The 11,249-nt window shown below is 44.7% G+C and overlaps 1 protein-coding gene across 1 annotated transcript in view; it reads left to right on the forward strand.

The window, feature by feature from the left end:
- Window positions 1–231: 231 nt before the first annotated feature.
- The window catches only part of RDH10 (retinol dehydrogenase 10 (all-trans)), a 25,222-nt gene continuing 14,204 nt past the window's right edge, over window positions 232–11,249 (forward strand). The window contains exons 1-2 of the mRNA XM_018569174.1: window positions 232–514; window positions 2,654–2,892. Coding sequence (XP_018424676.1) covers window positions 232–514; window positions 2,654–2,892 — 522 coding nt within the window. The remainder of the gene's footprint in view (window positions 515–2,653; window positions 2,893–11,249) is intronic.

An 11,249-nucleotide genomic window follows, 5' to 3' on the forward strand; every position in this document is an offset into this window, starting at 1 on the left:
GCCTCCATCCTCTGGACATCGCGCTCAGCTTGTCATTGATCGGACAGAACGAGCCGGGCACACAGCACAGCTGACGGGACATGGATAGAGGCTTCGGGAGTTTCAGCCTCGCTCTCATCGTGCGCTAACTTCACAGCTGGAGCAAGTTCCTGCGGACACTGTGACATCCCTGCAGCGCTCAATCGTCATCCCAATCCTCGGGCTCTGGAGGGGATACACTGCGGCAGGAACATGAATATAGTGTTGGAGTTCTTCGTGGTCACTTTTAAGGTCCTGTGGGCCTTCGTGGTGGCCGGAGCCAAGTGGCTGGTGCGCCCCAAGGAGAAGAGTGTGGCTGGCCAGGTGTGTCTGATCACCGGGGCTGGCAGCGGGCTCGGCCGCCTGTTCGCTCTGGAGTTCGCAAGGCGCCGAGCTCAGCTCGTACTGTGGGACATCAACACGGAGAGCAACGAGGAGACGGCGGGCATGGTGCGCCAGATCTACCGGGAGCTGGAAGCCGAGGACGCCCTGCGGGGTGAGTGAACCTGCCAGGAGAGTCCATACATCGACACCTAGCACTGTGCCAGGGATCCGGCATTGCCAATGATCATATCCTACCATTGCCTGGGCTGTGCCAGGGATCCAGCATTGCCCTGGCTGTGCCAGGGATCAGATGCTGACATTGCCCGGGCTGTGCCAGTGATCCTGACATTGCCCTGGCTGTGCCCATGATCAGATCCTGACATTGCCCTGGCTGTGCCCATGATCAGATCCTGACATTGCCCTGGCTGTGCCCATGATCAGATCCTGACATTGCCCTGGCTGTGCCAGAGGTCCAGCATTGGCCTGGCAACATTGCCCTGGCTGTGCCCATGATCAGATCCTGACATTGCCCTGGCTGTGCCCATGATCAGATCCTGACATTGCCCTGGCTGTGCCAGAGGTCCAGCATTGGCCTGGCTGTTCCAGTGATCATATACTAACATTGCCTGGGCTGTGCCAATGATCAGATCCTGACATTGCCCTGGCTGTGCCGATGATCAGATCCCAGCATTGAGATGAGATCCTGACATTGTCTGGTCAGATCTTGGCATTGTCGGGACTGTGCCAATGATCAGATCCTGACATTGTCCGAGATGTGCCAGAGATCCAGCATTGCCATGGCTGTGCCAATGATCAGATCCCAGCATTTGCCAGAGATGAGATCCTGACATTGTCTGGTCAGAAATCAGATCTCACCATTGTCGTGACTGTGCCAGGGATCAGATCCTGACATTGCCTGGGCTGTGCCAGTGATCCAGCATTGCCCTGGCTGTCCCAGTGATCAGATCCTGACATTGCCTGGGCTGTGCCAAAGATCCAGCATTGCCCTGGCTATGCCATTGATCAGATCTCAGCATTGCCCTGGCTATGCCATTGATCAGATCCCAGCAATATCTGCGTGCTGTTTACTAGTGACTTTTTACCAACTCTGCTAGACCTGACTGTGTGCCATCTGAACCCATCATGCATTACGTGCCATGACTTTCTTTTCACAATCTCTTTCTGCTGTCTAGATGTGATCAGGTAAGTGAAACTGCCTTTCCCCATCTCTTACATAGAGGGACAGATCATGGATAATATGACATTAAAGTACAGAATCTGGACCAGGAGTACTCTCCACTGAAATACTGCGTCCCCAACTTCCAGCTTTTAGGACTTGTACACTTTTTATATGCCTGGTTTAGTCCCTTCTATAATCCATTGCCTGACCTGAATGTTTAATGTACAAGCATGTCTTGTATTGTATAATACGCCGGATGATCCAGAATCCTTTCTGTAATTGATTGCAGGTCAGACTTCTATGTTACTGTATAGACTTGTCCCAAATGTCACTTATCTGCATCCTCTGAAATCGCTGTATGTGTGTGTATTGGGAAATTATTGTAGTGCTCAAGCTTTGTGAACACCATGTGGCGGTTTTTAGGAGTCCAGTATGTACATTTCCGTGGAAAATGCTAAAATGATTTGGCGTCGGCTGTATTTAAGTACATCCACTACCTGGCTTTAGTTATTTGCACCCCTTTTAGTGTTGATAAATAGCACAATTGATGAGGGATAAAGGAAAGTATATAGGGGGAAGAGACAGCTCGGTGTACATCTATTTGTATATGCGGAATGGGCTTTTCATATGTAAAGACTTGTAGACCAAAGAACACTTTTGTGTTGTAATTACTAGATTCTTGATCCAGTGTTAGTAAATCGGAGGTGTCCATTGAGTTGTCTGGAACGCCGGCATTCCTAAATGGTTAACCTTTTTTTTATATACAGTACAACATTCATTATTCGGCTGTGCCGGCACGTTACACAACACATTTGCCTCAAAGCTGTAAAACAGTTTTGGCTTCGTATTGTCTTATTTATGATCAAAGTACAGTCCCAGTTTGTTTTGGATGAGATCCCGTTCCCTTTTGCATAAATAAATGCCCTCTACATCTGTTATTAGTATAATGTTTAAAGCCGCACGTTTTTATAATGCTCGTGCCAGTCCAAATGACGTCAGCGGCACTGACTCGGTGAAACGAGCAGCGGTCTAGTAAAGTAAATAGTGTAGTAGCTTTGATGAATGAACATTTGTATAGAATTAAATCTGGACCTCTTTGTGTGCTGAATCTGTATTCTTTCTTATTAACAGCGGGCAATCCTGTTGAGGAAGAGGTGCTGCCGTGCTCCAATCTCCAGGTTTATACATACACTTGTGATGTAGGCAAGCGAGAGAACGTCTACACGACCGCTGAAAAGGTCCGACGGGAAGTAGGAGATGTCTTTCTGCTGCTCAATAATGCCGGTGTGGTCTCAGGACATCATCTCCTTGAGTGTCCAGATGAACTGATTGAAAGGACTATGATGGTTAATTGCCATGCACACTTCTGGGTAAGATTCCGTACCACATCTTCGTGCACTTTGTAATGGTTTTAACGTATATGTCCACTTTTACTCTCTCTTTTGTTTGTTCCAAAACTCCTTTCTAACAACTTCCACTATCATTACGCTATCAAACTGTAATAAACCTTCATCATTTAAGTTGGCCATACACTTATCAATTTTTTTTCATTCATTTCCTGCTGAATTGGCCAAAATCCAATCCGTAGGTGGCACTGCCGGCAGCTCCTGGTTCAACATAAGTTGATCGGCTTTTGTCAAAAGATCCAGATGGAAAATCATTGGCTTCAGTCACTTTTTAGCCAATCAGATGTAGTCACTGCTTTGGTATTCTGACAGCCGTGGGTACCAGCTTCGAGAATACAACAGATGGCGATTCCTCCATCCACACTGTTTAGCATGGATGGGGGAATTCAAAGATTTTTCTTGCTCCATGTGCGGGGCTGATCAAGAACAATCTTACAGTGTATGCTTAGAGGTCCGCTCTTTAAGGTGCACACCTAGGCGATTTATCACTTGGTTTGAGTCCTGCAAAACACAGATTCGCATTGAAGTCAATGGAGGCAGCTCACACGTTTGCGGTTTGTCGCGCAACCGGGATCACTAGTCGCGCGAAAGGGTGCAGGAGCGAGTTGTTGTTGTTGTTGTTGTTGTTGTTGTTGTTGTTGTTGTTGTTGTTGTTGTTGTTGTTGTTGTTGTTGTTGTTGTTGTTGTTGTTGTTGTTGTTGTTGTTGTTGTTGTTGTTGTTGTTGTTGTTGTTGTTGTTGTTGTTGTTGTTGTTGTTGTTGTTGTTGTTGTTGTTGTTGTCTACTAGTCATCTCTTCTTCTAGTCATCTCTTCTTCTAGTCATCTCTTCTTCTAGTCATCTCTTCTTCTAGTCATCTCTTCTTCTAGTCATCTCCTCTTCTAGTCATCTCCTCTTCTAGTCATCTCCTCTTCTAGTCATCTCCTCTTCTAGTCATCTCCTCTTCTAGTCATCTCCTCTTCTAGTCATCTCCTCTTCTAGTCATCTCCTCTTCTAGTCATCTCCTCTTCTAGTCATCTCCTCTTCTAGTCATCTCCTCTTCTAGTCATCTCCTCTTCTAGTCATCTCCTCTTCTAGTCATCTCCTCTTCTAGTCATCCGCACAGTTTACAATGAACAGTCGCGCGATCGATAACGCGTGAAAACAGCTCAGCATCTGAATCGCCTAGGTGTAAACCTAACCTTAAGCAGAAGCAAAGCTATTAAAACGGGGCCCCGGGATCTTTTAGCCATAATGTACTAGTATGCACAGCACATTATGGTGGACTTGCCTGCCAAGCTGGTCATCCACCCTCTAATGCTGGGTGCACACCTGAGCGTATTTTTTCAGCTCGTTTTTTTCGTGTTTTTGAGCACGTTTTTTCCATTCAGTGAGATGCGTGTTTTGCTGGCGGTATGATTTTTTTTTTTCCTTTTTTTTTTTTCTCTATTGAAAAAAAAAAAAATTTTTGTCTGGATTCACCCAGCTGCGTGAGTGACAGCTGGCTCTGCCTAACTAGAGGAAGAGCCAGCTGTACCTGCCATCTCCCCCGTCCGTTCTGCCAATCAGCGCTGGAGGAGCGGGGAGGGGGGAATCCAGCCCCTCCCCTGTCACGGCAGAGCCGACCTGTGACAGTCTCATTGTCGCAGGTCGGCTAGAACTATGAGGTGAGTGAAAAGCACTGACCTCATAGTTCTCCTTTTAACCAGTTGACATCCGCGGTGTTAAACCCCCTTCCCATCCAGGCCATTTTTCAGTATTCAGCGATGCGGTACTTTGACTGACATTTATTCCGTCATGCAACGCTGTACTGAAACGAAAAAACTAGTACATATAGACGATCGGCGGGCTATGGAGCCGCCGATCGTCTATATGTGAAACACCCGGTAACGGGTGTTTGCATTGGTCGGGTCTTTTCTGCCCGTGCGCGCCTGCACAGAAAAAAAATGCCGCCTGGAGACGGCAACCCACCAATGCTGCAGTGCCGTCCGTCCATATTTTTACAACGGGCGGACAGCAAGTGGTTAAAGGTTGTAAACCAGTAGAGAACCGATCTATTATATCAATACTGCATTTTGCAAACATTTGAAGAAGTGCACTAAAATAAACGACTACTTTTTGGGCTGAGCTCATTTTCAATATTCATTCAGCCAAACTTGTCTCATGGTGATATTTGAATGCTGGGCTGTCATTATACTGCCCCCTGTGTTCATTGATGGTATTACATCCCTCCACCTGCTCGGAATAAGTAGATCCACCATCCTTTGGTTCAACCTGAACATCTTCCAGCCTTGTCCTTCTAGGAAATGGACGGTCTTGGCTTTACAAAGTGAGTTTATTCTCATTTTAATTGAGAGTAAAATTCTGTTAATCCACATCTTCTTTCATAGGAAGTGTTGGGTCAGTGGTTTTAATTGCGCTCTGTCATATGGAGGATCATTTAGAATGTCTGGTCGCTGAGTGCCAAGCTGTCCTTGAAACTTGGAGAGCTTGTCACTATTTCAGCACCACATTGTCTTTGTTCCACCTTTTTATAATGAATGAAAGCTGGTGACATCTATGGCTAGAAAAGGGCATATTGTCTGATTTTTCTGAGAATGTCAGGGGTTATTTTTGCTCCAATTACTTTTCTGGAAGGTTAAGAATAGAATACTACAGCTGGCTGCAAGCCTAACAGCCATTTACAAACTGAACAGTCAGTGAGATGAAGCTGTTCATAGTAGAGCTGCAGCTAACGATTATTTTCAAAATCGATTAGTTAGCCGATTATTAAGTTCGGTTAATCGGATAAACAATCAAATACATTTTTAAAAATGGCTCCAGTGATGGACTACTAGTTTGTATTGAGATTGCACTCCATCACAGGAGCAAGATTGGAGCGGTAGAAGTAAATAAAAAAGGAAAGAAAAAAAAATAGTGGTGTGCAATATAGTGAAAAGGAAAGTGTAAAATTATACAGCAATGAATGCAGAATGGTACCGACTATAGAGGACTACAAATCCCAGCAATAGTACATTATAGCTGGCGGTATTCTGCATTGCACTGTATAATGTACTGTTGCTGGGTTTTGTAGTCCTCTATAGCTGATGGTACATTGTGCTGTATATTATACATAGGAATACAAATCCCAGCAATACATTGTACACTGTATGTATAATGTACTATTGCTGGGATTTGTTGTACTCCTCTATAGCTTGTGGTATTCCACATTGCGCTGTATAATGTATTATTGCTGGGATTTGTAGTCCTCTATACAGCTCAGTGCAGAATATCACCAGCTATATAGGAGTACAACAAATCCCAGCAATAGTACATTATACATACAGTGTACAATGTATTGCTGGGATTTGTATTCCTATGTATAATATACAGCACAATGTACCATCAGCTATAGAGCAATACATTATAGAGCACCATGTGTGGGAAAGTGGAGGCTTAACTGAGCAGTCTTCCAGCAACTTGCTTCTGAGATCGGACCTATCAGCGGCTGTCATCCGCCCACACCTGCTCCTCCTTACTACATCTCCCCACGTCCCTGTGCCGATCGTGGATGTGGGCGGGCGGTGAGTGTGAGGCGGGGAGGAGGTGCGGCGTGAAGAGTGTGGATGCTGGCGGGTCTGGCAGCGGCGAGCGTGAGGTGAGGAGGAGGTGTGGCGCGCAGCGTGTGTGGAGCCGTGAACAGGGCCAACTGATCAGAAGCCGATTAATCGATTATTGAAAAAGTTGACAACTTTTTCAATAATCGATTATGTCGATTAGTTGTTGCAGCCCTAGTTCATAGTGAGCACACTGATCATCTGTAATCTAATTTTCTGTTCATTTTTGTACATGCAACACAGCGGTGACTAATGGTATTTTGCTTCTTCGTAGTTGTCATGAATTCAGGTTTAAAGTGCGTCTAAACCCAAGAACAAATGGTACATTTGTAAAATTGCAGCTTACCAGTTCTTGGACATGGTGGCCACATTAGTTTGTGTGTGGGAGGGGTTCTCTCCACTAGACCAAAGAGAAGTTTGGAGTCCAAAATCTTTCAATCACTTAACTGATGATAATACAAACAGTAGGTAGCCAATGCGTTTCAGGGGCTACAATTTCCACCTTCATTAGGACTGAATGGAAATAATAACGTTTTAGATGGCTTCTGAGCTGACTGCATTCAAAGGTGAAAAGACCAATTGGTCAGTAGTAATGCCAGCAAGGACAGCCAAAATGCTTTTGAATAAAGGAGGAAATTGAAGCCCCTGAAAGAGTTGGGTATCTACTGTTGTTTTTTATTATCATCAGTGAGTGATTAAAAGATTTTGGACTTCCCTTTGGTCTGGCGCTTTCATTCTACCCATAGCATTTGTATTTCTCAATTGGGGTCCTACCCCCTCCCCCTAGGGGAAGATAGGTTTTCATCAGGAGTGGCCAAATTAATATGGAATTCAAGAGCCAGTCTGTCCACTACAGGAGCCCGCAGGATTTTCTTAGGCGCCAGCTCTATAATGTCAACTAGAGAGAACCTCAAATGTTTGGCGTCAGCTGGAATTTTTAAAGAGCATTGGTGACCTGGCTCCTGGGATATTGCCAGTCCATAGACCAAACTGGGTTTCTTTCTCCATTTGCACAGCCAGAATGTGCTCAGACACAGTCCAGCAGCTGTTTTGATGGTGACAGATTAAAGTGTACATGTCACCGTTACAATTCTACATAATTTTTACACATCCATTTAACTGCAATATATTTTTGGTTTCAGCTCTGTTTTAAAAAGTGTGAACGGACACTGTCTAGGAACCGAGGCTGGAGTTTAGCTGGATGCTTTGGATCTCCAGCTAAATTACTTGCTTTGGTTTGGATAGAAGGCGAAGGGTCTGAACCTGTAAAGGATGGACACCGGCACTCCAAACAAGTGTTGCCTGATGAAGGGGATCCTGTGAGACCCCCGAAACGTTGTATCTTGTGTTTTGCATTTGCAACAAGTACGTGAATAAATAGACGTACTGGATTTGCTTTGGAGTGTTGGTATCCATCCTTTACTTATACTTTGACGGAAGACACCCGTTGACACCTACTGCACCCACATCTTATCGCATGGAGCAGCGGCTCTGAGTGCTATGGGTACATGGACTGTATCTGGGTCTGAATTTGTGTCGCATGACAGTGTCACCAGGACAATGATATAAGGGGGAGATTTCAGTAGGGGCAAATCCATAAAAACAGCAGTATTGTAACCCTTTTCCAATCTAAATGTGAAAAATAAGTTGTTTTTTTTGGCTGCAGTTCTTGATATTCTACACTTCAGTAGTAGTCTGTCCTGGTCAATTCACCATGTGCTGAATGGAGCTGATAGAACAGTGACACATTTCACTGGGAAATGCCTATAGAGGTCACAAATCCCTGTTACTTTTATGTAGGTGTGTCCATAGACGTGCTTGAACCATTTTCTGCATAGAGCATTTTTGTCTGCATCTGTGGTTTGCTATTTCGGCTACTCAGCACCTAGTCTTCCCAAATCACATATCTAAGTCCATATACATGTGTCTGGGCATAGAGAATAATGGCCAGCCCGGACACATTCAGTAAGCTTTTTGTGGGATAGTCTCTAGTCTTGGATACGGATTTACTAAAGGCAAATAGGCTGTTCACTTTGCAGGGGAAGTTCCCCTTGGCCTATTGAAGCAAGGAAAATTGTGGGGGGAATGCATTTTTGCTTGCACACAAGTGAAAGATGGACGTCAGTAGAGTTTCACCTCATTTACAAAGCCTAACCTTAGTGTCTGGACCATTCTCATGTGAAGCCCATTCACATGTGTCAAATCTTTGTTGGTTATAGTCAGGATGAGTTTACATGTGTTTGTTTTTTTTTGTCTGTGACAACATTTGGGGATATTTTTCCTTCCTGCTCTTGGGACACCCATACCAGAAATGGTGGGTTGGTGGTGTCGCCCAGACAGGAAGGAAGGGGTATACAGCAGTTTTGTCTGTGTTCCACTTGGAGAGATTGCCCATTACATCTCTCCTGACCGGAAGTGAAAGAAAAACTTCCCAATAGGAACACGAACAACAATACAAATCTGACATAGGCTCTTCCGTTCCCCAAAATCTAATTAAAAAAAGGTTTGGCTGTATTTGAGCTATAAACCTGTGTTAACAAGGATTAACAACCTGGCCAGGTGCCCACTGTGCCTAAGCAAGTACTGCTGTATTTGGAAAGAATATAGAGTTCACTAAATCCAATCTGTGAACTACAAATCCTATCCATCTAGGAGTTGGGAGCATCTGTGGCATAGATTCTGAGCAGTGCAACCTCCCTCTCACACTCCCATATGTGGACAAGCCTACTGTGGTAGAGCACCAGCATGTAAACCAATCTTTTGTCTGGTAGTAGCCCCAGAAGACCTCATTTACACTAGAATCATGTTCCTGTGTTTAATGTTGCTGTGTTGTGTACTAAAATAAGTGCGATGCTAAGAAATGGTGCTGTGCAGATGGAAGCATCATGCTTCTATGTGCAGCAAAGTTCCCTTTTGGCTCCTATGTTTCAGGTCGGATTGTTTTGTAAAGATCACGGTGACTAGCTGCCAGGAAACCCATTTGCAAAAAAGAATTGGCAATTGATCGAAGATAGCTTTGGAAGAGAGGTAACAATGAAAACAAATGCAGCCACCACGTCTAAGGGTTGATAAGCTGCAATACGTCACATTTTTGGTCTTGGGTTTAGATATCCTTTAAAAGTTAAGCCGATCATCCTCCATTTGTATTTCCACTCGTGACCCTTTTTCACCCAAGGACCCCGTGTGTCTCTTCCTTCCTCTACGGTGGTTGGTGCCTCTCTTCCTTCAAACCCAGCCCCCCCAACGTACAGTCGGTGTCTCTTGTCTCTACCACCACCAACCACCGCCCTCCCGAGATGTCTACTGTAAAAAAAAAAAAGCTTACCTTTCCCCTCCAGCGGCTATGCTGTGCTTCTGCCGGGTAAAAATTAAGCCTCGTCCCTGGGAAAAAAAAACCTTCCTGCACGCACGAACTCGGGATGGTACCAATTGCACTGCACATAGTAATTTATAAAAAAAAAAATCTGAGCCCTCAGTACTGGCCGGGGATTCAGAGTTTTAGTCGAGCAGTGGAGTGGCACCCTCCCCCTTTCCCATCAGCAGCCCTCCTTCACATCAGATCCCTCAGCCCCCTTTCACATTAGAATCCTACTTTATAATCTTTACCATGTTGCAGTAGTGCTAGGACATGGACAAAGGGCGGGATGTGAAGCAGGTCTGGACAGAGGCGAACTTCTGTCCTTCATGGTAAAAATTTGAGGGCACCCCTGACAAATGCCATGGTACCCTGTTTGAGAAGGATTCTCTAGAGAAAAGGTGGAGAGGGTTTGGCATTAAAAGATTTGCTGGGAGAAGGGCTCTAGATGGTTTGCTAATGGCTAAGATGAGCCCATGCTATGGCGTTATGGATGAAGTAACTTGAGAGCTTATACGCAATACTGCACTTTTGCTGTTAAAAAAAAAGAAAAAAGGGGCAGTGTCTCTTTACCCTAAAGGAGCCCCTCAGATCCACGGTGCTGAGCACTTAATGATCCATCAGTCTGCCTTTAAAACAATTTGCCTGTTCCTCTTGTTGTGACCTTCTATGTTTAACAATCTACTACAGTGAATGTATTTCACAGTTGAGCAGTTTTGCTGTAAGCATACTTATTGTTGTAATTTTAATGATTTGTGGATAGCAAATGGCCTACTTCCCTTCTTCTTTACAAGCCGTACGGCCTAGTTGCTCTTTAATAAACTTCTAAATAAGCCTGAGATATTTATTACTGATAAAGGGGCAACATTTTTATGAGCTGGAGTTGCTGTGCAGTAATTGATCTTTTCCCCAGATTTCGTCCCACGACTACAAAACATATGTCCCTTTTAGCAATGGCCTTTAAGGGCTGCATTCTCCCAAATGAAAAGAAATTGACGTAAATTTGTGAAATACAATGAATGTGCTCCACTGGGCAAAGAACAGATGTCTACAAGCATCTCTTGATGTCATCTAGCACCTCCAGTGACGAGAGCCATCTGTAGGACGGAGGCAGCCAATTTCAGTGGTAACTAGTTTATTTCATAGAGTGAATTGTTTTCTCCCGGCAGCTGCGTTGTGCCGTAATGCTCATTCAAATCTACTTGATAAGGACGGCGTGTGCTAGTTTCACATAACCACAGGTTTTAATGCTGGTAATGGCCAGTTATGGTTTCCAGGGATGGGACATCAATTACACAGCACCCCAGCAGTCTCTTCTACCCTGCACCCCTGATCGTTTGAGTTCTCCTTTAAGCAAATGGCATTGCAGTGGTAGAATAAACAGTTTAGCGTG

This window comes from Nanorana parkeri, unplaced genomic scaffold (assembly GCF_000935625.1).
Source record: "Nanorana parkeri isolate BGI_ZX_2015 unplaced genomic scaffold, ASM93562v1 scaffold1296, whole genome shotgun sequence".
Lineage (NCBI taxonomy): Eukaryota > Metazoa > Chordata > Amphibia > Anura > Dicroglossidae > Nanorana > Nanorana parkeri.